Genomic DNA, 27,888 nt, shown 5'->3' with positions numbered 1-27,888 from the left:
TCCGATGAATGTCGTTATCACTTACACTCTGTTGTAGTAAGTCACTTCCCCTCTTGACTATCGCTCACCGGTAATTGCCGGAAGAACGCTCTTTCGTTAATTGTGTGACATCCGAACTTCCGGGTAAATACCGAGAATTCCCTTCATGTACCGTTCTGAGATGGGGCAAGACGAAGCGGAGCTCGGAGATGAAGGGGGCAAGCCAACGGGGAAGGTGAGGGGGAGAGAAAAGAGAGAATGCATGCGGAAGATTTGGGATTGGCAGCAAGCCTGTAAAAGTTGTGGCGCTACGCATACGAACTATAGATCCAACATATATCGTCACATAAATCGTTATTCATCATTGATCTATGCTATTATCCGGTGATCCTCAGCTGATTGTCCGTGTCCTCAACTTAACAATCTCTAATAGCTACACTCATCCTGATAGTATCCCTAGCTTGTGATGGTTCATGCACTCTCAGTATGTCAACTACACCCGTACTGACACACCAAGAAGTCATTGCAGCATCGCCATAACCTCTTTCCGATGCTATGGGCTTATTGATTGTTTTACCAATGAAACCTTTCCTACTTCCTCCAACTAACATCGGATAACCACTCAATTTCGAAACAGATGATAATATACTTGGAAGATGTTTGATTAAGATCAAATTATCTTGATATGATTTAGCGAAACCCAACCCAGGATCCAAAACGATATTCCATTTCTTAATTCCTTTTTTTAAAGCTTTTTCAATCGTATCTTCCAATTCTTTGGCTACACCTTCAATTACACCACCGTGATATTTCGAATAATCCGTTAACGACGACATTGTTTTGGAATCTCCTCTTGAGTGCATCAAAATAACAGGTACATCCAATTGTGCCATTATTTCCAACATACCCGATTCGCTTCCACCTCTCACATCATTTATACAAGTTGCACCTGCTTCAACAGCTTTCAAAGCTACATTTGGTCTGTATGTATCTATTGAGATCGGAACTTCCTTTAATTTGATGTTGGAAGAAGATCGGATTGCTTTGATCAGGGGAACGACTCTTTCTAACTCTTCACTTTCTGAACATGGTTCGGAGTTCGGTCGAGTTGACATTCCTCCTATATCTAAGATATCAGGTGAGTCTTCACCCTCAAATAGCTTTTCAACAGCTTTGAGAGCGTAGGAAGTATCGGTACGAGCTGGATCGCCATCTGAGAATGAATCTGGTGTTGCATTAAATATAGCCATCACATGAGGGATTGAAGGAGTGTAGAGTCGTAAGGGTTTGGAAGGTGACGAGAAAGGTATTATTGGCTGAAGAGCTGGTGGATTAGATTTCGGTAAACGAGATAGAAGCTGATGGATCGTTTGACGAAGAGATGGATGAATGAATGTGGGTGCAATGCTGAAGGATTTCGTGCTCGTGATTAGCACAATACCGAAAGAGGGTTGCAACTGAAAGTAGAAAAACACCACTTACTCGTTCAATGGCCTTAATACGAATTCCCTCTCGACCAGACTTCTGTGAGGGCATTCCAACCAGCCTACACCATCTTCGTCAGGTGCATCACCTTTTTGACCAATTTGAACAATCTCATCCCCGTAAAAGACTAAATCGAGATCGATGACTCTGGGCCCGTTGGTGAACGTTTTAGTCCTACCAACTGATTTCTCAGTCTTTTTGAGTAAGCGCAGGAGGTCTATGGGGTTCAAGGAGGTGTACAACTATGGCATGAAAGATGGATAATTAGTGATGCAATCATTGGCTGACTAGGTAAATTCGTGGAAATACATAGATGTCTACAGAGGAAGGAAAGGAAAGATTTTTCACTCACTTCGATGACACCGTTGATAAATCTATCTTGATCTTCAACATACATAGGTTCACTTTCATATAATCTACTCGTTGAAATCAAGCCACATTGTTGATTGATTTGTAATTCTTTAATTGCTTTTTGTATGTTACCGATTCTATCACCGATGTTAGATCCTACAGCTATAAAAACTCTTTTAACCTGTTGTTGCGACGGCGACGATGCTGATGCTGATGATTCTCCTTGATTATCTCGTGACATCAAGGTAGGCTCGTTGATCGGAGATGAAGAGAGTGGATAATCTGATGCTGTACGATGAATCGCTATACTTGGTATAGCGAACGGTATTGCAGATGGTTTACGTATAACTATTGAAATCGATGTACTTGATAGTGAAGGTAAAGTGAACAAGTATGATCCAAGTGAATGTATTAAGGATTCTATAGTTGCATATGAGGAAGAAGTGACAAACTGTCAAAAACAAGGAATTGAAATCAGCAAAATCATTCTTATGTTCTTTGGGTCGAATAGGCAGAAAAGATTAATTCCTTCTTTGCTTCTCTTTGGTACATTATGTCATCTTCATCCGAATCGATATGATGAAAGTGAGAGGAGGTGTACGTCAGAGTGGTTGGTGAGAAAAATGTGACTTGACTCACGTTATAAACCTCATCTGCAAACCATTTATGACTGAATTCATCCCAATCAACATTATCAATCTCAACGTCGATCTCTAATCGTTGCTTTTCAGTTCGTTCATGAGGATGTAATCCAATTATACATTCTGTTTTAATGTCTTTTATTTCACATTTCTGATCTCGAATAACGACCTCATCTGTATTTCCTACTCTTTCCTTTTTTGATGTTGATGTTGATGTTGATGTTGATGTAGCTGTTGGCGCTGAATTGGTATATATTCCTTTATATATAACTGAATTAGCATGTAATAAACCTTTTGGTAATTCCAATTGTAATTTGACTCTTTCGACATCGTTTGTCAATGATAACGGTATACATGACAATTCATTGAGGAGATCCCAAGGTGACGTCCAGGTTCGATCAGGATCTGATAATAAACCGTATATCGATTTTGACACGGAGGAGTAATTCACACCTAATCCAGACATCGAATCTCCCTCAGCTGTATCTTTTATAGAAGTTGGATGTAAATACATCGTGATGTTCAAGATGACAGGACATGGTGGTGGTGGAACCAAATTGAATGCAGATGGACCTAAGCCGTTTCGAAGATGTATCGAAAGTGAATTGAGGTTGACACTATCTGGCATGATAAGCTATTAGATATGGCCCAAATGTATGAGCGCGAGATGGAACAGAGAGAGCAGCTGACTTCAACAGATGACGGTTGGAGAGCTGGGATGGTTTTGGATCTGCAAAGAAGATGCAGGGATATATATGAACGATCCAGTAAAGAAAGGAGGATATCGACTGATATTTGATTTTTCTGTGAGGATGGGACTGCTTTTCAACCCGAACCATTCAGAGTGGAGGGGATTACCTCTTGCCGAACACGTGGCAGATGATGATGATGATAACGATGTTGATGTCAGTTGGACAGAGTAGGACGACGATAACAATGAGAACGAGGATAATGAGCACAGCGCTGCTAGCCAACAGTACTGTATATATACATGAAAGACCGACGGATTATGAACGAAGCTATGTTTTTCACATTATGATATTTACTGATCATCGGTGATACTACTACTTCCAGTTCTTCTTCTCATATCTCTCAATTCGATATTTTCCTCTTTTGAAGGGTTTCTCTCCACTTCACCCCTTGCTCTTCTTCTCTCTTTTTGATTCCCCTTCCACCATCTACCCAACAAGACTAATGCTCCTGCAGTGAGTCCTACGGGAGGTAATAACCAACATACTTTCCACCACCAACCTGATTTCCCACCTTGACCCTTTTTCCATTTCCCTACTAAGCGATCTACCTGGCCGGTCAAATCCTGTAACGACCCCGAGTTATCTAGTACGGATGTTGCATAGGATAACTTTTGTGATAAGGCCATTTGAGAATTTATCCTTGAACTAGCTTGCGTCTGGGTTAAAGGTGCATTGATCGTTTGGGATCGGGACATTAATCGGGATAATTGAAGTTTCTCATTTCTACATTGACAAGTCAGCTGGCAGCGATAGAGACCGCCCCATCCCATCCCCTTCCCCGGGGACTTACATGTAAACGATGCAAATTTCACCTGTAAACTTCCACATGCCCGCTTCAACGAGTAATGGTACATCCACTATGACACACCAATGACCTTTGAACCAATATTTCATCGTCCTTTTAACAATCTCCTTCCTTACCAATGGGTGTATGAGGTTATTCAACCACTTCCTTTCGTTTTCATCATTGAATATTATTTCACCTAACGATGCTCTATTCAAACTATATCCGTCATCTTGCAATATTCTATCTGCACCAAAATGATCAATCACTTTTTGATATCCTACTGTCTCAGGCTCAATCACTTCTCTAGCTAGTAGATCTGCGTCTATGATTGGGATGTTGTGTCTGTTTGAAAACAGACTTGATACCGTTGATTTGCCTATGAAGCCAACATGTAAGTATCGCGATGGAGAGTAAGTGTGACTAGTTTAGGGCAAGGCGTACCTGAGGCGATACCTCCAGTCAAGCCGACGACTGTCAAGACACAATCAGCTGGACATCTCGAGCTATCTGCAAGGATTGAGTAGCTCACCCAACATCGTAGAAGATAGTGGTGGTTCGGAGTTGATGATGAGACAAAAGGATAAAAGGTGATGCACAACTCAACAAAACACCGCCGTCAAATGGGAGCGGTCTTGTAAAGTGGAGGTATTTTGGGCATATCTCCACTCAAGACTCATTTCGGACCTCTACGCCGTTTCGCAGACGTTAGATGCATTTCTTCCTTTCCAAGCACATAATGATATCAGATGGACCCGTCATGATATCGTTCGAACATACACGACACAACGTGACATCCCATAAAATACAATCAATCGTAAATAACAAATCGTTAATGATGTCAACTTATTCTACCCCTGGATCTATTGTTTAATCTATTTGAATTTGGTGTATCCGTCCATTGGCTATTCCGAAAACATACACATACCTTGTCTATATTCGAATGGCTGATCGCACCACAGCCCGAAGAACCAAATCAGACTCGTAATCCCTTGAGCCTAATTTCGAGAATTAATACAAAAGCCGAAGAAGATCCTTAATCCAATTTCCCACCTAAACCTTGAACCAAAGCTTGAACCATACTTTTCTTAATACTCAACCCTTCTCTATATCTACACATTATCCAACCTGAATTTGGATTGTTACCACCTCTTGATTGAGCAGCTCTGATAACTAATTCACTCGCCATTTTACCTGTATTAATTCTATTTTCACCATCTGGATCACCTACTGGATCCAAAGTCATCTTTAATGATCTCCATGAGTCTTCTAATGTCAAATGTTCATTATCAGAATGTGGATTTGGATCTAAATGGGAACCATTGAATGAACAACCGAACTGTTGACACAATCGAGTTGCGAATACTAATAATCCAGGATCATTCACCACGTGTGAATCTGATACGTGACAACATGACTTCAACCTCGTCAATAAGTCTAATTGTACAGGTTGTCCGCCTTGCGGTTGTTGTTGCTGCTGTTGTTGGTGTTGTTGTTGCTGCTGCTGTTGTTGATGCTGTTGGTGATGTTGTTGGTGATGATGCTGATTTGACGAAGAAGATGATATCGGTTTATGGTTATTATGATGATTGTTGTTGTTGTTGTTATTGTTCGATGATGATGAGTGATCATTATTATGGTTTTGATCATTAGAGGTAGAAGGGGGAGGAGTGTCGAACATGCTGAACATACCACCAAAATTAGGTGTTGAACCTGATACATTCACATTTCCAACTGTATTCTTGTACAGGTCTGAATTTGTGAAATCTGAGAATTGAGTATCCGGTGAAACTGGTAGATTGAATGGCATAGGTAGATTATAATTGAATGCTGCGGGTGATACGTTCCCAGGTGGGTTGGTGAATAACGGAGGTTGTTGTTGTTGTTGTTGTTGCTGTTGGGCATTATTATTATTGTTGTTGTTGTTCGACGATAATTGATGATTCAGTGGAGTATTTGATGAAGTTGCACCCAATCTAGGAGATAAAGTATCTGTATTTCTTAAATCTCTTTCATCCATTTCCATATCCAATTCATTTTCTGATGATTCAACCATTGGTAAACCTAATGCTATACGTTCTCTTGCTCTTGCTTCTTTTCTAGCTCTAACTCTTTCTGACATTGGTACACCACCTTCTTTCAGTGATTTACCTCTTCCCGTTGGACCTGATCCGATCCTACCTTTATCCGTTATTGGTAAATTCAATAAAGCTCTCAATGAATTATTTTCTTGTTCTAGATGTAAGATCCGTTCCTCCAATGCAGCTAAATGTTCTGCACGACGTAGTCTGAACGCTCTTTGCACTTCCCTCGCTCGCGAAGGTGGTAATTGATCATTGGGTTTACGTCCTCTAGGCTCATGTCGATCCTGTCGGTTATCATTTCATATCAGTAATCGAGCATCAGAACGCCGATTCAGATTTGATGCGATGGTGATGTCAAAAAGGTTTGACATCGGACCTGGATATGATGGAGTGAGAGGGATGGGGGATATTCATTCGTGTTATATACATATACATATATATACATGTACACTGTGAACTATAAACACAGATGAAAAGATGCTCGAAAAAGGACTGAATACTCACTTTTGGCGTTGAATTACCGTTATTATCAGAGGGAGGTACGGATGATCCCCCCGCTTCAGACATTCTCGTTTTTCTCTGTTTTTCCAAACCCTCAAAGGGTATTATAATTATATTGATATATCTGTTATCTAATCTATAATGAGATGATGAGATTGATTGGATGATTTGGGATTAGAGTAGCGTGGTTTATTGTTGCCAAATAAAAAGACCAATTGAAAATAAAAGGTTTTATAATTAGTATGATGAAATCGATGATGTGTTTTGAGATGATCGCTGTGATGGCAATGATAGTGAAAATGTGAATATGAGGAGGGGGGGAAAGATGTGCAAATAAAAAGAATAACAACAACTTGTAACCCCCGGTGCGTTTAGAAAAGTAATTGAAATATATTTAATAGTCAGCGCGCATCACGTAACAACACAAAACTACCACATCAGGCAATATACCTGTCAATATTTTACCTGAGTTTTTGATTCCCGAATCGCCGACATATCATCTCCGGCAATTTCAATATGAGGCACGTTTCACTTTTCAGTGTGTTGATAGATGTCATTTGGTTTTTATCAATTTATAAACGATATCTCATAAAAGTGAGATTTATTTTCAATTTCTTGGGAGAGACACAAGTTGATTACACTTTTATCTTAAGTGACACTCAGCCCATGCGACGATTGCTTTGATCAAGGACCGTACCACACGGGAATATTATTGTATCTTTGATGGGAATATCACATCTCAATGTGAAACAACGGTCTTGTCAAGTTGATATATCGTTCTTCGTAAGCGAGATGACCTCCTTGGGTCAATTTAATTTAGATGATAAAAGAATCGGGCGTACTTGAAATCGTATATATAATATCATCCGCATACAATACAGGGGAGAATTTATCAAAATGAAGAGAAAAGGAAGAATGGAATATTGTGAGATGGATTGATGGGTTGAACAGAAAAAAGAAACGATTTAGAAAGCAGTTATGAAATTGTAAAAAGGCTGATTCCTAAGTATGTCACTTGGAAATCATGATAGAAACATCCCCGTTCCCTCAACACAACGCGAATCATACTAGTCTCTTCCGATCTATTGAGATTTCTCTACCTTTCTCTACCTGAAAGAACCACTTGCTCCACAAGCCGCCTCGTCGCATTTAACCAAAAGTCTTTCCCTGAGAGGGACCAGTCCTAACAACATCCACCAGATGATGTGTTAGTTTGCTTGTTGACATCTACACCTCGTCGATCAGCTCCAAGAGCTACTGGTGCAGCTTCTTGAGGTTGAGAGTCGATAAGTCGTGTCTTAATATCTCTGCGAGGGTACGAAAACATATTTCAGCGCGGTAAATTAAGTTTTTGGGATCCTTAGAACATCTCCCCCTTTGTCTTTGCTGCATTCCAAGTTTTGGATGCAGAAAATGACGGGCCCGTATGCGTTCCTTTTAACACCTGAAATCTGACCTTTCTGAACCGTTCCTGCACACATCTGGAACACTGGAGATGGGTTCACTCACCTGGCAAGGGTAAAGAAAGCCTCTTCAACACCTTCATTAGCTTTAGCTGAAGTCTCCAAGAATCTTAGTCCAAATTCATCGGCTAAAGCACGGCCTTGTTCAATGGTGACAGTTCGTTTCTCATCCCAATCACATTTGTTTCCAATCAAAATCTTGTTTACACCGGGTGAAGCATGTTGATCGATATTGGCGTGCCAAGTTCGGATATCTGGGTACAAGAAGAAAGGTCAGCGGTGAATGATGATGTCTATAAGGGGAAGAAATCCAACAATCCTGCGCAGAAAAGCCAGAAAGGAACGAGAAAGTATGTTATAGAGACATCTCCGATGCCGGTGATCCGGACATAGTATAGCCTTGTGGTGTGAGGGAAGGGAAGGGAATTACGGATATATGACAGGTTCATCCAAGGCAAGTCAACTCACTTTGGAATGACTTTTCATCTGTGACATCGTACACCAATAAGATACCCATAGCACCTCTGTAATAAGCTGTTGTGATAGTCCTGAAACGTTCTTGACCTGAACACGAGGGTCAGCAGGAGTCCTCTACCGCGATCCAGGAAAAGCAGTGATAGTGCCTAAAAGATGACACGACACTGAGAGTGTAAAAGACATACCAGCAGTATCCCACTATCATCGGTGAATATCAAAGGATCAGCGCCATTACTCTGGTACTTTGCGAATATTTTCAATTGATCGTCCCGGCAACGGGACAACAGGATCTCTATGAGGGGAGTTGAAAGTTCTTAGAAGCTCACAATCTGTAATTTGATCCTCTTTCCATCTAATTCAATAGTTCGGATCTTGAAATCAATACCTATCGCATACATTGGCATAAGCGATAGTCCTTGTATCATTGCTCCCATGGGAAACATAAATGGTATGTGTTACTCAAAGTGATGATTTCCCACAATCCAACGACGGTCGCCGATGAAGTGGACAGCGAGAAGAAATGCTAGGGAAACCAGAGGAATCTGCAGGATGAGGCCATAAGATGAAACCACTTACCGATAGTGGTGATGAACGAAGGGGTCCAAGCGTCATCACAAAATCGAAGAAGTAAACATGATTTTCCGACACCTGAATACAGATGCGATCAAGTACAAGTCAGTATTGTTCAGGTGTTAACTGTCCTTGTGAATTATAATTGACATACCGGAATCTCCAATAAGAAGTAATTTGATCAAGCTACATTGATCAAGCAAATCAGTACATACTCAAATAAGACCTCTCTCTGATTATCGAATCGAGTGGATGTTGGTGTCCGTTTGACAATATGGGAGATGTCGAAGGGTTTGATCCACTTTAATTCTCGGAACGCGTCTTCACGTCTTCACTTGATGTGTTTTCCCAGGGATCAAAGAATCGCTTGAGAGGGATTACTTACAAATCGTAATGAGGACCTGCCATCTCGTCTTTCTATATTCTCTGATGTTGTATACTTTGAAAAGGGGATTGAAAGGAAGGAATTGGTATGATTGTGAGTTGCAAATGACAGTGGGATGATGTATTTTTATTGTTGCAAGTAAGACAGGTGATCTTTTTTGGGTGTTGGATGGTCTCGTTATGTTATTATGAGCTCACCGTTCAAGCTCAGCTCAAAACACTCACTCCCGGAGTCAACCGCATACGGTCAATTGACTCACTCATTACGTGGGTAAACATGACGAGCGGAGAGCCCCACTCATACTCCACTTCGTATAATACACCACTCATTACCCTAGCGGCGATATATTCTATCACTTGTCTACGACGCGGAGTTATGTGTGTTGTGGCGTTTTAGTTCAGTTTACTCGAGGCGCGTTTAACTAGTTGAATTTAAACAAGATCATCTTCCAAGTCCTTGTTACTAAACATCCCAACATTGTGAAAGGCCCTCAATCACTTCGCACACAGTCAACATGAACACCTCAACAAGATCATCAGGTCTAGCAGGATCAACCTCAGCTAGACCTCCTGCAACTTCAACTTTATCGTCTCTGTTGGCTCAAGCAAACTCACTCAATGAAGTTGACTATGATTCCGAATTACCTCAAATCAGATTTGGTATCGATGATATCGAAAGGATGAGTGAAGCAGTAGCTGGACGAGGAAAGAAAAGTAAGAATGAGAGAGGTGAAGGGTGAGTAGATGTTGCGTTCTAACTCTCTGGGAGCTGCTTCGAAAAGCGAGGCGGAGGTGGATGACAATAATTGAACGTCACCAAGAAATGTGGATGACTTTCTTGAGAATGAGGGATTTCATCTACGCACTCTTGCCAATGAAAGCAGTCTGACCATATGATATATTACGCTAATCACCCGCATCATGAATTTATAGCTTCAACCTTCTCTCAAACCTTGGCGTCAACACTTCTCAGCTCACTCACAACATATCACAATTGCCCAATGCCGCCGAACCATCCGCTCGACCAAGACGAAGGAGACAGCCACCTCAACAATCGAGATTAGAGCCATTGGGAGATATGGGCCCTTCTTACGCTATCGGAGACGGTGATATTGGCGCTTGGGGCAGAAATTGGCATGAGATGGTCATTCTCGGCGGAATAGAGGTTCAAAGACAAAGGGTAAGTATTGGCACCATTTTCCTCAAAATGAGCCAGATATATGAATACTCATCTACTTCGGGAAGTGTGTCGAGGGTACAAACGCTTACAATATGATTGTTACAGACGATCAATTCATTCCAAAAGCAATTCCAACAACGTATACTTCAAAATTGGGAACTCGAGAAAGCTCGTGTCTTGCAAGATGAACTCGGAGTCACAGATGAAGAAATTGCAGGTATCACAGGATCAGCAAATGGTTTGACTGGCTCAACATTGGGCCGAAGTGCCCTAGGAGCAAGTACAAGACGAGTGAGTACGCTTATGTCATTCTCCTGCCCGAGCCAAGCTGAAGAAATGATCCAGTTCCCAATGGCTCAATCCCAATTGGGCAAATCTACCTCTGAATCGAAAGAAGGTGGTTTAGTGATGCACACCAAAATGGTCAGGTATGAACGTGTTATAGGCGTAAGCTTACCACCTATTTACAACTATATCTGGCCAAAGCTGACGCGTGTGATCAGGATCTCAATCAACGGAGATTGCGTAAAGAGCCTTTCGAGCTGTGTCAAGCTTTAGAAGAGACGGTTAAAGGGGATTCAGTGAGCTATCAACTAACCGTCTGAGGACTTTGAACTTTAGCTGAAACTCGATATCAAAAGAAACACCCGCTACTACCTGCCTCCTATCATATTCTCGCTCATCTCACTCACGAACCTTCCTTACGTGATACCGCCGATTACGCTTCTACATCCTCTGAACCTCATCATGCTCCCGGAGAACCTGTACAGGAACGACAATACGCTACTGCCTACTTGGGTGACCAGAGATCAAATCACGCTACTTTGCTCAGAGGGAGATTGACAATGGGTGGAAGGCGGTTCTTGGAGCGAGAGTGAGTCGAGCTGTCTGTTCGATGCTGCACATAAATGACTGACATTTTACGTCACACGACAGCTTTGAAAGACATGTCGAAGAGACTATAGCCAAGAATCCCAAAGAAGCTGCTTTGGGAGGTATTCCAGGCATAAAGAATAAGATTAGAGCGTTTGTTGACGTCACTTTGAAATCAAAAGAAGCCAAAGACGCTTATCGACCAGAAGTAAGTTACATACTGCGATAGCTGCTGTCTTTACCTAGCTCATTTAAATCCATTCAGACTGTCAACGGATCTCTACTTTGGGCCCAAATATATTATCTTGTTCGCTGTGGATACATCGATGAAGCTTTGACGCTCATAGCTGAAAATCAACAACATATCTCAAGAGATGATTGGTCTTTCCCCGGAGCGTTCAAGTCCGCTTTATCATCTTCTGAAAGACGTTTACCCAAATCACAACGTGATCAGTTATATAACGATTTCAACGCTCATATCCGCAACAACCCAAACGTAGATCAATTCAAATATGCTTTGTACAAATTAGTTGGAAGATTTGAATTAAATAGAAAGACAGTTAAAGTAGCTGCTACTACAGAGGATTGGATGTGGATTCAATTAAGTTTAGTGAGAGAAAACAAAGATGGCGATAGTCCTCAAGAACAGTACGATTTGATCGATTTAGGAAAATTAATATTGAAATATGGTAATGATAAATTCGATTCTAATGGTACAAAACCATTAGCCTGGTTTAACCTTTTATTGTTTACTGCACAATTCGAAAAGGTGAGTCTTGGTTAATTGGTAAATAAATGTTGTGCTAACGGAGTTTGTGCATGAAAGGCTGTTGCATATCTATACTCTAAACCTCAGCTCAAAACGGACGCTGTTCACTTTGCCGTCGCCCTGTCATATTACGGACTCTTAAGAGTCTCTCCAAAGGGCGAAGAGGCTGAACTATGTAAGTCATTGATGGTTCCATCGAAGAATGAGATAGTTCAGTGATTAACAATCCTCGCAATGGCAGTGATCACGGACGATTCTGATATCTCAAATTTGAACTTCCCTCGATTGATCAAACAATACATCACACCATTCTTCAAGCTTGAACCTCAAACTGCTCTTCAATATGCTTATCTCGTTGCGTTATCAAGCGATTCACCTAATCCTGCTATTGGTCAAAAACAAAAACAACTATGTCTTGAACTTGTACGAGATATAGTATTAGCGTCAAGATCATGGTCTCGATTACTTGGAAGTGTCCGAGCTGATGGATCTAAAGAAACGGGAGTCATTGAACGAGATTTGAATCTATTGAAATTGTCAGATGAACAAGACTACTTAAGACAAGTCGTACTATCAGCAGCTGAACAATCATCATTAGATTCATCATTAACTGATTCAATCGAATTATATCATTTAGCAGGTGCTTATGATAAAGTAGTTGAGACTGTAAACAAATCATTAGGACATTCGCTTGGACAATCACATCCTTCATCTTCATCAACTTCTACGTCCACAAGCACACAACAGATCCAATCAAACGCTCAATCGATTGGTCTTTCAGGTGCTTTCGGTGGCGCAAATGATATTTTCGGTTTAGCTCAAAGAGTACATGATGTTTACGAGAGAGATTTCGCAAAAAGAACCAGAGTATCAAAATTACATTGGGATACTTTGGAAGTTTTATTGAAATTGAAACTTGGTTTGAGACAATTCGAAGAGGACAGACCGGATTTAGCCTTGGAGGTGAGTCAACCCCGCTCTTTCATTTCTAGTGGGATAGGATATATCTGGCGAAGTTGAGACATGATTGACAAATTTGATTGTATCTTTTACAAACATGATAGACATTCAAATCCACACAATTATTACCATTAGATAACGATCCACAATCGATTTCAAGATACGCACAGAATTTCAAGGATATATTGGATCAACCTGTCATTTCCAATTTAGATGAAGTAATAGTCACGACAATGAAATGTTTACATTTATTATCGCAACAATTGAAATCTTCTCCATATGGTGATCATTCAAGAATAACTCAATTGAATATATATAAACATCAATCACAATGTTTAATCCAATTTGCAAGTACCCTAAGATTAAGATTAGGTGCCGATGTCTATAGACAACTAAGTAGTATGAGTGAGTTGCAATCTGATTTTCCCATTTTGTTTACTCATTCAAAGTGGAGAGAGAACATCTCACTGACGTTCTTCTCAATGATATAGGTGCTTTCTTCTAAGTCCGGTCGTGATTCTCGAGGGACCCTTTGGTGAAGACCACCGGGATGAACTTCAATAAAGAAAGAGAGAAACACGAAGACAGACGAAATTGTGTCGATGTCATGGATTCAAGTAGATCAAATAATGCAACAAAATCACGATAATGTTCAGAACCATGTCAATATTCATCCAGAAAATGCATGTTACATATGACCAAGATGACCGTATGAGACCAAGTCCACTAAAACATCCGAGTACTAAATTACCTCAACTACTGATCGACTTCTTGCCTTGATTTCCTCTGCTTCTTTCACTAACTGATCGCTGTTAAATACTTTTGGATAGTTCTGCACGCTTCCTCCACTTCCATCAAAGTTGGATTCTCAACTCTGCCTTCTCTCTCAAATTCTCTTTTCCCACTGCGCATGTGTGACGTGGTGACTTGATTATGTACCGCCACCTGATCTTTCAACGGGGATCTTTCTTCTTGATTCCCTAGCTTGAGAATCATCATTTGCGTGAGGACCTATTCTAGCTTGTTTCGATTCGTTTACGTTTCTCGTTGAATCCATATGAGCTAAATGTGTGAAAGCAGATTCTAACGATAATTCTTTGAGTCCAGCTGCGATATCCAAGTAATCTGAGAAATCAACGAATCCTTTTCTACCGAAATCAACTTCTCTTAAGATACTATCTGCCAATTCTGTTGAAGCGTCATAGCCCATGTTGGTCATGGCGTGAATCAAATCATCTTTGGTGATGTGTTGATCATGATCCTATGGGAAATACACCGATAAGTATCAGTCGTATCGTTTTTCCATATACAAGACAAGATACTCACAAAGTCGAATTCCTCGAATTGTTTCTTGAGGTTAGAGACTTCATCGGGAGTGAATTGGGCCCTTGCGTAGAGTTTGGCATCTTCCTTATCGGCCAGACCGAGAGTACCGATGTTACCATGAGACTTAGTAATATCTTTGAGTTTGATATTCGTAGCGGACTGTTTGAAATTCAAGTCATTCGTTAGATTCTTTCTTTCTTCAGCATTGACTTGCAATTGCATATTACTTTGCATTTGCTTCACGACTTGCTTTTGCGTTTCATCTTGTTTTATGATGGAATTCAGACTTACTTCAGGTAAACCCATAGATTTCAGGAATTCAACAGCGTTATCAAATTCAGCTTCCTTCTTTGTTCTGTCCCAGCCTAACTCTTCACCCATGATGTCGATGACTCTGGGTAATGTTTCCAATGTTACTTGAACGTTCAAGAATGATAATCGGGTTCGTCTAGCAACGAAATCGACAGCCGTTAAAGCGTATTCGCATCGTACGGCATATCGTGCCTCGGCTTCGATGTATGGATACAGGGGCGAGATTCGTACACCGTGAAGAGGCCAACTTGTGTCTGTGAATCGTTGACAACAACGTCAATCATTTACAATGCCTTGGAATTACAGTATACTCAGTATAGGATTGGGGACTCACTGGTAGGAGAAGCCATGGAGGCGACGGTCCATGCTCGATCACCATAAGATTCAGATAGATGTTTAGCGACTTCAGTTTCAAGACCGAACTGTTGAATAAGTTTGATATACATTGTCTTGGTCCAAGCGTGTCCACCGACAAGTTTGATATGTTCAGTAGTACTCTTTCCGGTAGGTTTGAGACCGTACTCCTTGATTGCAGCATCAACCGTCTCTTCGGCCATAGCTCGACTGATTTTCCCTGTCAGCCAAATTTCGAAATTGTCGTGATTTAGCATGTTACTCACTAAGTAGTCCATTTACCACCGGCAATAGTCAAAAGACCACCTTTACTGATATTAATCATGTGGTTTCTAACCAGGGATTGGGTGTTCTTGGCAGCGGGGTCCATGACAAGAGGTCGAATACCTGACCAAGCTGAGAGTACATCACCTCTTCTAACTTTGACATCGGGTGAAAGGTAATTTCTAACTTCATCAAGAATCCATTGAATTTCCTTTTCAGCTGGGATGGGGTTTTGAGAGACGGTAGTGGGTGAATCGGTGGTACCGGCGATGACATTTCCTTGCCAAGGTAAGAAGAAGATAACTCGTCCATCGGAAGTGGCAGGATCGAGAAGACCCATGGTTTTAGGTCCGTAATAGTTGGGAAGAGTGATATGTACACCAGCGGAAGGAGCGACGATTTCTTTGACGGTAGGTTCGTCGAGTTTTCTTACACCGTCACTGAAAGGTCCAGTGGCGTTGATAACACCTCGGCATCGAACTTTCCATTCTTCACCGGTCATTCTATCTTTAAGGGTAGCACCGTAGATTCTCTCTTCGCCACCTCGAGAAGGATCGGGTCGCTTGTGAAGAGCTGTAACTTCTACGTGGTTGGCCATGACCGCACCGTGTTGAACGGCAGTCATGACAAGGGAGATGTTCATTCGAGAATCATTATGTTGTCCTGAATACTGCATCAGCCACTATAGCCGATATTTGTGTATCAACTGAACTCACCATCATAGTAAACGACACCACCAACCAAACCATCAGATTTCAACATGGGGAAAGCTTCCATAGCTTTACCTTTACCCATCCAGTAAGCACTTTCCATGTTCTCCTTTCCGGCAAGGACATCGTAAAGTTTACAACCGGCATAGTAATAAGGTAATTGCCACCAGGTGTAGATGGGAAGGAGGATAGGCAGCATGCTTGAGAGATGAGGAGCTGTTTCCAAGAAGACTCTTCGTTCTTTAAGGGCTTCTTTGACCAATTTCCATTGTTCGTAATCTAACTCAAAGATAGCTTTTTGAAGATATCGGACACCACCATGTACGAGTTTAGTAGATTTTGAAGAAGTACCACTTGAAAAATCATCTCTTTCCACACAGGCAACTTTCAGTCCTCTACTTGCAGCATCTAAAGCTGTACCTGCACCGGTAGCACCACCACCTACGATCAGAAGATCAAAGACATCATCACCCTCTGCTTCAGTCTCATCTTTCCTCAATACTGGACCGGGTTCCGGACCACCATCGGGAGTTCGATGTACGTAGACACCGGATGTCCTGAGATGCTCGAGCATTTGTGCTCGTGATGGAGGAGACCATAGTGCTCCAGGCCTTTTCTTACCGACGGGAACTGGATTCGAATCGGCGTATGCAGGTCGAGAGAGGAGGTAGGCAGATCCAACAGCTACTGTAGCGGTGGAAAGGATAAGAGCCCTTCTACCGGGCATAAGGGATCGTGCTCGATACATCTTGGAGGGTTGTTTTTTGAGGTATTGGAAGATCGATCTACCAGCACACTGCTTTTAAAAGTTATAATTTACTAGACGCACGTTGGCGAATTCGATCCGAACGTCGCTAAAGGATAAATGAACAAAGAAACGATCTCCTTTAAGGATAAGTTCCGTTGTAGTGGCAAGGGTGGGGGTGAACGTTCGTTGAAATCACGTTGAGATCGAACAGACCAAGTCTTGATGATGACTATCAAATCGGGGTGTCAGAAAGTTGCGAATCCGAGAGAGGTGGATCGAGTGGGTGAATTGGCTAGTTTGAATTAATGGCGAAAAGGCTCCCTTTTATACACAACAAAGAGAAGCAACCCGAGTCGTCAACGACAGAGATCAAGTTGGGAATATGAAGACTGGAAAGTTGGGAATATAAGGAAAGATGAAGATGTGATTGAATGGAAATTGGGAACGATGTCGAAGTGACAGGGTTAGTTGCCGTGCCCGTAGAGAGGAGAGATGCTTCTTGTGGTTTCTTTCTTTTCTTTCGACTTTTGAAATTGAGATCGTATTTTGAAATTAGAAATTGCGGCAAAAGAAAACTATCTTCCTAAGGGATGTAATAATATCTCATTTTCACCCTGAATCCACCATGGTGGGTGGTTCGTAGAGTGTACAAAAGTGGGATCCTGAATGACGTGCGGCCCGTAACGAGCCGCCCTGAAGCCAAGTGTATACCAACCATTAAAAAAAACATGGATAGAACGGGCCGCGGTCCGTATAACTTCCGACATCGCAATATTAGCATAAAAGATTATAAAAAATTCCCAACTTTTGAGAATGCGATTCCCAATCCCGAAGTGTAAGAAAAGCACGGAATTTGAACAAGATCATATCATGGTGCGTTCCATGCGTCATCCATGGTATGTTCTAATCAGCACAGCTAAACCTCCCGAGTTGACTTCCGACACACATGTAACAATCCATGTGAAAGGAGACGTAGCTTAGTACTTTTCCCTTGCCCCCCCCTTGATCTAAATAGTTTGTTCAGATTATATGATGTAAGGACCGGTAAGCGAACTGATTTTCGCAGCCCCGAAAGACTATCGATGAGGGCCATCTAAATGAGAACCCTCAACCCCCCGTGGGTTTTCATGTCTAAATGTTTAAAAAGAGTGGTCTTACCCTTTCTTTGATCATTTTTGATCAGGATCCTTGAGCTATGAGATCAACCGGAAAAGCTTCAAAGGGGGAATCCGCAATTTATCGACCGGGTAGGGCCGATAAAACCCTGCTTCACTATCTCAATACAAGATGATTTCAAAATACTTGTAACTCACTGTATGTCACTTCTTGATCGGCTGGTGTCGGACTTGTTTCAAATTGGGAATGCGTACCTTTCTACAAGGCGTCATCCTTTTCAATATTCCCAACTTTGCTTTGCTTGTCTACAGGACAACTGATATTCCCAATATGTGTGGCTATATCTCTAATTATGATCCTATCAGCTTTGACGCTATCACGATGTGATCATAAAGGACTGATTTGACGTTTTGTACGATATCCGAAACGTGTCACTGATCTTCCTTTCTAGCCTTACCGATTGGTAGTAGGATGTGATGCCTACCTTTGTTGCGTAGAGATGCTGATTATCACATAGATGCGTTGTTGTGTTTGACATGTCCAGGCTTAAAAATATGGTGGTGACCATTTTGGGCATATAGTGACCACTGACCCTTCATATCTATCCATCAACATCTCATAGACTGTCCCACTCCACAGGGAAACATATCCTTAACAACGATAATGACGTCCTCTGCCACTACCTCTTCGATGGACTCGTTTATAGCGCTTACTAGTCCTAGAGGTACAATACTGACAAGTACTCCCAGTTACGGAAGTATAACAAATGCTACTGTTCGTATAGCCAGTGTCAGTAACACCTCATATGACGGTGCCGCAGAGTCATCTCTTTCTAGAGCACAGTAAGTACTCGACAATGACGTCCAAGATCACCGATGGTAGCTGACATCGGAATGAGAGGGCACAGTGATTATGCTTGGCGAGAACCTGATAACGGCGTAGAAAATGCCCACAACTGACTAAGGAGTGCATGTCCTCTCGTGCTCATACTCTAGTGTATAAAGAGTCATCAGGGCAGTGTCCAATGTACAAGCTCCCTGGTCATGTCTCATATTCCCTCCGATTCTAGCTGACTGAAGCCTCTCCGGTCGAGCACTCAGCAGCTCACCATTCAGATGAATTCGTGTCATGATCTCTCTGTTCGTTTCTGTCCGAGCCGTCTCTACGAAGTGACTGCTCGTGACAGTATCAAACTCTGCCTGGATCTTGATTGGGATGACTTTGGAGCTGGATACTGAGACAAATCTGTAAGATCATCTCGCTTCAGAGCGAAGTATGCAGAATCCGAGCGATCAACAGGGAAGGATCACACATCTGAATCCAGATTAGATTTCCATCAACTAGCTCTTCACCTTGAAGCTAGCTTACATCAAATGACTTGCAACGCATAATTCAAGCCATATCGATATAGAAGACAACTTCCTTTGGAGCACAACGCTTTCTATACAGTGGTGACCTATCATACTGCGTCATCACAGGACCAAGAAAGCGTGTTACGAAGTCTCGCTGTGACTTTGAAAAGGTAAGAGATTGACAATCCTTTATCCACACGAATTCGCTATCTTCGACAGTGAAATGGGAAACAAAGGTACATCAGCGTACTCTTTGAATAGCTACTCCCCTCTTTGTCACGTTTCATTTCCTAGGTTTATCTACCCAAGCAACTCTGATGACGATTATCGTCGTTCCTTTCATTGTGAAAGAGTCTTCCCCGAGCCACACGGCTGCTTTGAACAGTCGACAGTCACTTGCTTCGTCAGTAGTGTAACACAGACCGATATCGATGAACCAGAATCGGACAGAGAAGGCGCTGTCAACCGATTACAGAACCTCATCCTCTACTTGATGTTGGGAGACGCGAAGCACTAAGTGTCTAAATTTGTGGTAGCATGTTGTCAGTCTTGTATTGGGCCTGAGAGCGAGCACTGCGAAGATACCAAAGGCGCCTCTCCTATGGCTGCGGTACAGTCAAGGCACGTATTATTTCGCCTATAGGTTTCTAACATCGATGTGACTTGCGCATCGTAGCAATCAGAAGTATGGCACTATATTGATACGTACAAGTCGCTGTCTTTCAACATTTATTGTACAGGGTGGATGTTTTGTATTCTTAGCTTACACTTTGGGGGATAATACTCTGGGCCTGATCGCAAAAATTACGACCGTCAGATGCCTGAAATAATAACATGCATCTATCGATTGGATGTTCTCTTGCTAGAATATCCGCGAGGGTATTGCGCTGTTCCCTTAGAGCACGACCGAGACACAAATGAAGTATTACAGTTTACATAATTGGCAACACCGTCTAAATGACTCGTCCCACAAGTTCCCGGACAATCCGTGCGCGGGCGTTCTGTCAGTAATAGCTGAAGTATTGAAATATAGAATGAAGTTCTCAAAGGAGAGTTCGTGCCCAAAAAGGCGACATGAAGTTTCAAGAAGCCCATGTGCTGTTGTCTTTTGATGACTCCGTATGTCATCTCTTGACATAAGCGTCAATCTCTCTCCAACTCTGCTTATTTTCTCTCTTCCACTCATCCAGCAAATCCTCGTATGCAATCCACCACCAAGCATGAACATCGTCATAATCCGTCAAGCTTTTCTGGGAAGGCGTCGACTTGACCGCTTCCAATAAGCCATCTGGTAATGGTCTACGGGCTATCTTGGTCATTGAGGAGGAAGTGGGTGTGATTGGTGTTGGAGGTAATTGGATATGAGTTGATTCGTGAGGTGCAAGGCAGGTCGGTCGATGATTCCAAGGTTTATCAAGACTGTTCAAAAATCAGTTCTGCTTGAATCCTCATACATTTCGTCCCCGTACACCTTAAAATGCGGATAGACATTGACAAGCTATGAAACGATGATTAACTCACATATAATGTATCAATCTGACTTCCTCATCTTTCCATATATTCTTATGAACGGCTCTTTCCGTTTTCAAAGCATTACACCACCAAGGTAGAGGCTTCCATTTCCCTCTAAACACATCCGCCATGACTTCTTGATCTGGAAATTTGAGGTCGGGTATAGAAGGTGATGTGTTCAAGTGATGAATCAATTTATCCATTTTATCTTGGCTCGGATGGAAGACGACCAAACCCGAATTCAGTAGATGTGAGGTACGTGTAGATTCGGATGGCGGAATCGGAGGTGAATCAAGAGTCGAATAAGGATTTTGTACCGATAACGAACAGTTCGATGGGATCCTAATTCAGGACAGAGATACATACACAGAGTCAGCATCTTCCCGCTCTGTGCTCTAGATCATACTGTATGGATCTGAGGAAGAGGTAGTGTATTGTAAGACAGGGATGTAAGGGTGTGCCAGAACATATCTCCGATCATTCCATCTTTCAACACACATACGCACAGACATGGGAAATTAAATGATCCGAGAGGAACAATTCCAATGGTGAATCACCTTCTCCCAAAGGGACCTCCGTTATCCCTTTTTACCCCGCCTTGCTCCCTCGCGGATGTTGAAAGAAAGTACTCACCAATCTTTGGGATAATGACTTATCTTGAAAGGATTACAAACACAAGCTGGACTAGCTGCTATCCAATCTTCTCCAGGTAATTCATATTCAAATAACTCATCCATACCTCTCAAGAAGATCATATCCGAATCTATCAATATTAACTTTTCGAATTGAGTTAAACCGAAAACTTGTAATTTAGTCCAAGCGTCATTGAATCTAGCAAAAGAAGGATCGAATCCACCGTGTCTACCTTCCGAAGGTGATAGATGCGGTACTTCTATTACAGGTATTGCAAATGATCTTATTATTTCCCTTGAAGAATTTGATAATCCAGGTGTAGTCATCACGACTAATGGATAAGCAGAGACGGATGAAAGTGTACGCTGAAGTACCAGCAGACCTAGATGAAAGATTCGTATCAGCACCACATTTAAGTCATGCAGATTGATCATGAACCTCCGTTCATATGAAACATAACAGCACATACCAGGTATATAAGATGGATTGGTTATTAAAGTAATCCATGCTTTCCCTTCAATGGGAACTTCGTCAATCTCGATGGCCATTGCTTTCCGCTGTACTTCACTTTACTATGACTTTTATTCTTGCTGAATTATACAGATTTGAGGACGTAGTATACAAGCGATGTGAAGCTGAATCACAGTCGTAACAAAGTAAGATGGCATTCATGAATGAGAAATGAATAAAACGTGCATATTTCTGAAGAACCCAATTAAAAAGTCAAAATAGGATATTTTATTCCATTAGTCAAAGTGAGACAGGAACAGGGATTCCCCGATAACGGCAACGATCGATCGTGATCGCGTCATCATCGTATGAGGGGATCTTCAATTCGAGAGGTAAGAAGAGATGAAGTATGATGTAGGAAGTACTCTGGATGTTATAGGTACGATCAGATGGAGTCATATAGTATACACGGATTCGTAGTCCTGCAAAATGGTAAAAAAATCGATGCAACTACCTTCGACTGTCTAAGCGCTTCAATTGCGATATCGCTCAAAGCTTGATCGTTTCTTTACATCAATCTTTCTGTTTGTCCTCGTCCATCGTCACTATAGACCCTCAGGCGCATCTCGAACCACTCGACGCTCGAGCAGCGGCGAGTGATCTGTCTTGGAGAGCCGTGGTGTAACAAAAAAGAAAGGTCAGACGAATGCAGTATCTTGCTGCTCAAGTTCATTTATCGTTTCTATGCGATAGTCTCTATCGATCTAGGTTACTGCTGCACACTAACATTTTTCAAGAATCTTCGGACCAATATGAATAGTTTGATGACTATATAATACGCAGTAGGATTGACCCTTATAGATCTTACTGCGATAGCTCTGAGAGGGTCATCATGTCATCTATGTTAAACCCACAAAGGCCACGATACTCATGATAAAAATGGACATTGCAGATTCCGCTATCGGTTCCCTTTCTTGCCGGAGCCAGAGCATGTGCTGGCTGCGCGCCTCACATAATCCGAACGGTCTGTGGATGATTTAATGCGTGAACATGCAATGCATTCGACCGATCATGTTGATGTCATTCCTCCATTTACGCCGTCGGACGTAGGTGGGGGAACCCAATCTGATCCTTGCTGTTTCAACTTTGATATATGTCGATGAGGATATCTTTCCGTTATGGCGCGCATTTGAGCCAGTTCCTTCCGTCTTGCTCTGTTACACATCTCCCTATGAACCGCAACAGAGTCAGCCGATAACACGTCGAACAATCGAGTGAATGACATGGTGCGAGTGACAGTCATAGTGGACAAGGAACAGGCGACGCCGATTGTGCGCACCCTGTGTCCAAGAGGCTGAAGGTGACGGTAAAAGATCAGAAGATACGAAGCATAGACATACCACTGGAACCCTGATATGATAATGAAGCTGCCCACAGCCCAATTCGCCGCTGCCCATGGTCCTATTGCAGAAATACAGTTTAGCTGAAGCGAATTGAGAATAGTAGATCGGCGATGCAAGTGTAAGAATGAAATGCAGAAAAAACCATTTATCGAGGACGAGCATGAAAAACACTCACTCCTTGATCCCAAGAACCGTACAGCTCCTAGACCTGTTCCTCCTGCTATACCATATAGCAAACTATTTCTAGCGCATGGTATCTTGCCTATGTTCTCGAAATCCTCCTTTGGCCGTATCCGCTAAAATCAAGGATCAATTGTATGGTCAGCGCCCTCACTTCATGCGAGGAACGAGGTGCTGGGAATGTGCCATGTCGAAATGCCAGCTCACCTTTAGAGCCTTCTTTAGATCATCCAATGTATCGCCAGTCAGATTTTCATCTGCCTTTATAGGTCCTGAATCAGGTGTGATCGGACTATTGCCCGCTGGAATATTCAATGGTGCATTGTGCGGTTTTGATGACGAAGGAGCGGAAGACGACGACGACATATTGGGTAACGTCCTTGGATGTTTGTTCAAATCAAGTAACGATAGGTATTCTACTATTCTGGGTTCGAAAGAAGCGGCAGTTGCGATGCAGTATTAATTGAGAATCTGTTCAATTCCAACTTTTCGAAATATCTTCGCGTTCAGCTCCGACCTTTTCATGCCGAGCGGAACCAGATGTGCTGATCACGTGACACTCGGCATCCCTTGACGATGAGCGTAGTAAAATAGAGATGTCTTGATCTTTTTGAACTTTTTTCTCGCTGATCATTAGCCAAGTATAGCGTGAAACAATGTTCAGACCGCGTCCAACCCAACCGTCCCAGACAGCACCCACACCAGAAGCTGGGCCTTCGACCCCTCCTGCTCTTACTTCCGATGCAGCTGCTTCAGGTATCGATGTGCCGACTCAGCCAGTCGCTGGTCCGTCGGCCGAGAATCAATCATTCGTGTCCAAGATAATGGCAGACAAGTGAGTGAGATAGCTCGTATTGAAAAATTAAGATCGTCATAGCTGATCTGGAGCAATCAGTCCTTATTTCTCAGCTGGGGCTGGACTCATGGTGAGTGGGACTGAGATCTCATACCAAACGAATATGCTCTGATTGATCATTCGTTATAGGGTATCGGTGTCGTCTTAACAGTTTTCCGACGTTCTTTGACTTTAGGAACCACTTTTGCTCAACGACGCATGTTAGTCACATTAGAAATACCTTCTAAAGATCGATCATATCCATGGTTCTTAGAATGGATGGCAGCTCAATCTGGATCTCAAGTTGGAAAAGGTAAAAAACCAATGGGATTTAGAAGTCATGAATTAGCTGTTGAAACAAGTTATAAACAACACGAAAATGGTAGTTCAGAAGCCGTATTTAATCTTGTTCCAGGTCCAGGAACTCATTATTTCAAATATCAAGGTACTTGGTTTCAGGTGAGTCTGACACGCACCATACTATAAATGTCCTTAGTGAGCTGATGAGCATGTTGTGGTGTTTTAGGTGAAAAGAGAAAGAGATGCGAAACTCATGGATCTTCATTCTGGGTCACCATGGGAAACCCTTACCTTAACGACTTTATCAACTTACCGACATCTCTTCTCATCACTGTTAACCGAAGCTAGAGCATTGGCGGAAGCTTCGACCGAAGGGAAAACAGTTGTGTATACCGCTTGGGGAGTAGAATGGCGTCCATTCGGTAAACCTAGAGGAAGAAGGGAGATGGGCAGTGTAGTGCTAGGAGAAGGCGTCTCTGAGAGGATCGAAAAAGATCTAAGGAGCTTCTTGGGACGAGGGAAATGGTATGCTGAAAGAGGTAAGTACGCGTTAGGTGCAACCAGCACATGGTCGTTGAGCTGAGTAGACGAAATATAGGTATACCGTATCGAAGAGGATATCTACTTCATGGTCCTCCAGGGTCAGGAAAGACATCTTACATTCAAGCTTTAGCCGGTGCATTGCATTACAACATATGTTTACTCAACCTTGCGGAGAGGGGATTGACGGATGACAAGTTGAATCATCTATTGGGTTTAGTACCGGAAAGAAGTTTCATCTTATTGGAGGATGTGGATTCAGCTTTTAGCAGAAGAGTGCAAACTTCAGAAGATGGGTAAGCCTGTTCGCCGTACACTTCAAAGCAGTATATGCTTACTGAGATCCCAATCTAGGTTCAAATCCTCAGTGACATTTTCCGGTTTACTCAATGCCTTGGATGGAGTAGCATCTTCCGAAGAACGTATAATATTCATGACTACGAATCATTATGATCGTTTAGATCCCGCCTTGATACGACCAGGACGTGTGGATGTCCATGAAATATTAGACGACGCCGCAGGGGAACAAGCCAAAAGACTGTTCGTCAAGTTTTACGGTAACTCAACTACCACAACTCAAGAAGGAGAAGAAAAAGGTAGAATACTGAGAGAAGACGAAACACCTCTAACAGACGAAGAAGTCGAACAATTAGGTAATGAGTTAATGAGGATCGTAGAAGAAGAAAGATCGAGAGGAAGAACCATCAGTATGGCTAGTCTGCAAGGATTGTTCATCCGTACAGGGGCAAAAGAAAGCTTAGATGGTATAAGAGAATTGTGTAAATCCAGGGGAGGAGAGAAGGCTCCATACGTCTGAAGTACTCAGACAAATCGATGCATATGGTAATGCAGTCATTAAGCGATCACTCAGCCTCAACGCGCAAGATGTTCTTGCCATTGGTCATCATTAGCGAAGCTGATGTGCCGATTCATGACAGACTTTCTACACGGCATATTTCTAAATTGAATCCTTCCACCTAGTTCCCCTCTATGATTAAAGCCAACGTTGGTGATCAAACTCTGATACTGGATGACATATCTACAGCTCTCTCTTTGGCTAAGCTCTGTCGAAAAGATTCCGCATCAGCACCAAATAATCGGAAGTTTGTAGCACAGAGGCATTCTTGACGTCGCCCATAATCATGCTCAATTCAGCCACATCTCGAGTGACACTGACACATTGCGTGGTAGGAACTCATTTAGAGCTGAGTAATTCGCCAAAATGGTTGGGCCTGCAGGTGGCGGCGACCTTACCCTCTCAGGATGCTCCCACATCTCGCTTGTCGCTTCTCTTACACGATGATATCTGCCTTGTCCGGTGATTCTACCTTCGCTTGCAAGGACCCATCGCGGTGTCTGCCACTATCTTGTCCTGAAGACTCAAGGTCGTCACTCAAGGTCGGTACTCAAGGTCGTTAGACCGAGAGCTCTGACTACGCCTCGCTAATCGTCTTGGAAAAGTACCCCACCGAAAATGACTAGATTGGGTGTAAGACTTGATGGATTGCCTTGATACTTGCACTGAAGCGACTAATACCTTTGTTGTCATCGCGAGTCAGCCTTTCCGTGGATGTATCGTGCATACTGCACGAGCTTGGTATCCACAGATTGGAATGCAAGGAGGTGGTTTGCTGAACCTCCAAAGCGATATTTATTAGTGACATCGGTCGCAAACGCCAAGTCTTCGGTGCAAACCATGATCATGTTATAAGACCGTCCAGATCGAAAGGCAGGGAGCAGTCCAGAGATGGGTTGACAACCGGCCGACCCCTCCATGATCGCAAGAGAAAGCGAAGCGGAAATGCCGAATTAAATTCAGAAAACGATTGTGATATGGTGAAGGGTTCTATGCCTAAAACCAGGTAATGAGGATGACGATGATTTCTCTGGTCAACCGAGATTCGAAATGTCCTATTGAGCCGAGTCTATTTCAGGAAGCTCGGCGGTAGATGATACCGCTGCTCATGACAAATGCTCTGTCCCCTGTATCCCTGTTCGATGAGACAAATGTGAGAATGCCAAGATTCGGTCCTGAAAGATTAGACCTAGTAACCACAGTCGTACCTTTGAATGAGATGACATTCTACAAGCGATCAATTGAAATTGCTCCTTCCTCTATCTATCGATCTTGAGCAATACCATCACCCCATCACTCACGTATATATATATTATTGATGACTTCTTTCGGCTAATCAGTACGATGTCTATCAGCCACGTTGTATCGTTATTCTCGGCATACAACAATAAGGAGGCTGATAGATTTTCCGCTTAAAAAGTAAAATGAAAACGCCACCTTCGAACCGGGAGTTGATTGCTTGCAAATCATCTTATAACATAGCCGACACCGGCGCCAAGGCGTTTTTCTTTTTCCCATTTTGATTGTACTTCCACCACTCACAGATTTTATCTCGTTGTTCCAGGTACATTCAATCATTGCGTTGCAGCGGTTTGAAAACCAGGTACAAGACAATTCTTCGTTCTCTTCTATTTTGTTTTCTTTCCATTGGAATCCATCTACTCAGTCTCGAGACTCGTGACGACGACGATGCCGTTCGGCTGGGATCGAATCGTGAAATGAAGACGCCACATAGCTAGGAACC

At 42.5% G+C, this 27,888-nt stretch overlaps 10 protein-coding genes across 10 annotated transcripts; 3 read left to right on the top strand and 7 right to left on the bottom strand.

Annotated features, from left to right (window-relative positions):
* Positions 1–395: 395 nt before the first annotated feature.
* IL334_000909 (dihydropteroate synthase) lies at positions 396–3,084 on the bottom strand (the record flags this gene model as incomplete). Its single annotated transcript, XM_062932671.1, has 4 exons — positions 396–1,386; positions 1,462–1,706; positions 1,817–2,266; positions 2,455–3,084. The coding sequence occupies 4 exons, from the start codon at positions 3,082–3,084 to the stop codon at positions 396–398; spliced, it is 2,316 nt and encodes a 771-aa protein (XP_062788722.1).
* Positions 3,085–3,498: 414 nt separating this feature from the next.
* On the bottom strand, positions 3,499–4,531 carry IL334_000908 (dephospho-CoA kinase; the record flags this gene model as incomplete). The annotated part of the gene is made up of 4 exons (XM_062932670.1): positions 3,499–3,931; positions 3,999–4,371; positions 4,437–4,466; positions 4,525–4,531. The coding sequence occupies 4 exons, from the start codon at positions 4,529–4,531 to the stop codon at positions 3,499–3,501; spliced, it is 843 nt and encodes a 280-aa protein (XP_062788721.1).
* Positions 4,532–5,028: 497 nt separating this feature from the next.
* IL334_000907 (uncharacterized protein) lies at positions 5,029–6,643 on the bottom strand (the record flags this gene model as incomplete). The annotated part of the gene is made up of 2 exons (XM_062932669.1): positions 5,029–6,360; positions 6,581–6,643. The coding sequence occupies 2 exons, from the start codon at positions 6,641–6,643 to the stop codon at positions 5,029–5,031; spliced, it is 1,395 nt and encodes a 464-aa protein (XP_062788720.1).
* A 1,117-nt stretch (positions 6,644–7,760) lies between these two features.
* IL334_000906 (GTP-binding protein ypt2) lies at positions 7,761–9,495 on the bottom strand (the record flags this gene model as incomplete). The annotated part of the gene is made up of 8 exons (XM_062932668.1): positions 7,761–7,884; positions 8,087–8,294; positions 8,509–8,604; positions 8,703–8,715; positions 8,844–8,902; positions 9,094–9,165; positions 9,242–9,273; positions 9,473–9,495. The coding sequence occupies 8 exons, from the start codon at positions 9,493–9,495 to the stop codon at positions 7,761–7,763; spliced, it is 627 nt and encodes a 208-aa protein (XP_062788719.1).
* Positions 9,496–9,986: 491 nt separating this feature from the next.
* Positions 9,987–13,758, top strand: IL334_000905 (uncharacterized protein; the record flags this gene model as incomplete). The annotated part of the gene is made up of 12 exons (XM_062932667.1): positions 9,987–10,207; positions 10,405–10,651; positions 10,757–10,942; positions 10,997–11,098; positions 11,155–11,232; positions 11,293–11,525; positions 11,588–11,732; positions 11,790–12,293; positions 12,351–12,468; positions 12,535–13,256; positions 13,358–13,658; positions 13,745–13,758. 12 exons carry the CDS (start codon positions 9,987–9,989, stop codon positions 13,756–13,758), a joined length of 2,871 nt encoding a protein of 956 aa, XP_062788718.1.
* Positions 13,759–14,184: 426 nt separating this feature from the next.
* On the bottom strand, positions 14,185–16,967 carry IL334_000904 (uncharacterized protein; the record flags this gene model as incomplete). Its single annotated transcript, XM_062932666.1, has 6 exons — positions 14,185–14,514; positions 14,580–14,738; positions 14,871–15,145; positions 15,226–15,455; positions 15,512–16,172; positions 16,226–16,967. 6 exons carry the CDS (start codon positions 16,965–16,967, stop codon positions 14,185–14,187), a joined length of 2,397 nt encoding a protein of 798 aa, XP_062788717.1.
* A 1,779-nt stretch (positions 16,968–18,746) lies between these two features.
* Positions 18,747–19,042, top strand: IL334_000903 (uncharacterized protein; the record flags this gene model as incomplete). The annotated part of the gene is made up of 2 exons (XM_062932665.1): positions 18,747–18,925; positions 18,991–19,042. 2 exons carry the CDS (start codon positions 18,747–18,749, stop codon positions 19,040–19,042), a joined length of 231 nt encoding a protein of 76 aa, XP_062788716.1.
* A 1,517-nt stretch (positions 19,043–20,559) lies between these two features.
* On the bottom strand, positions 20,560–22,128 carry IL334_000902 (uncharacterized protein; the record flags this gene model as incomplete). The annotated part of the gene is made up of 4 exons (XM_062932664.1): positions 20,560–20,854; positions 20,957–21,289; positions 21,581–21,962; positions 22,050–22,128. The coding sequence occupies 4 exons, from the start codon at positions 22,126–22,128 to the stop codon at positions 20,560–20,562; spliced, it is 1,089 nt and encodes a 362-aa protein (XP_062788715.1).
* A 971-nt stretch (positions 22,129–23,099) lies between these two features.
* IL334_000901 (uncharacterized protein) lies at positions 23,100–23,979 on the bottom strand (the record flags this gene model as incomplete). Its single annotated transcript, XM_062932663.1, has 4 exons — positions 23,100–23,259; positions 23,431–23,491; positions 23,609–23,729; positions 23,821–23,979. The coding sequence occupies 4 exons, from the start codon at positions 23,977–23,979 to the stop codon at positions 23,100–23,102; spliced, it is 501 nt and encodes a 166-aa protein (XP_062788714.1).
* Positions 23,980–24,269: 290 nt separating this feature from the next.
* On the top strand, positions 24,270–26,105 carry IL334_000900 (uncharacterized protein; the record flags this gene model as incomplete). The annotated part of the gene is made up of 6 exons (XM_062932662.1): positions 24,270–24,448; positions 24,509–24,539; positions 24,599–24,907; positions 24,975–25,287; positions 25,347–25,584; positions 25,643–26,105. The coding sequence occupies 6 exons, from the start codon at positions 24,270–24,272 to the stop codon at positions 26,103–26,105; spliced, it is 1,533 nt and encodes a 510-aa protein (XP_062788713.1).
* Between the last annotated feature and the right edge of the window lie 1,783 nt (positions 26,106–27,888).

The sequence above is a fragment of the Kwoniella shivajii genome, chromosome 1, assembly GCF_035658355.1.
Source record: "Kwoniella shivajii chromosome 1, complete sequence".
Taxonomy (NCBI): Eukaryota; Fungi; Basidiomycota; class Tremellomycetes; order Tremellales; family Cryptococcaceae; genus Kwoniella; species Kwoniella shivajii.
The sequence above is the reverse complement of the archived record's forward strand: the minus strand, read 5'-3'. Positions and strand labels throughout refer to the sequence as shown.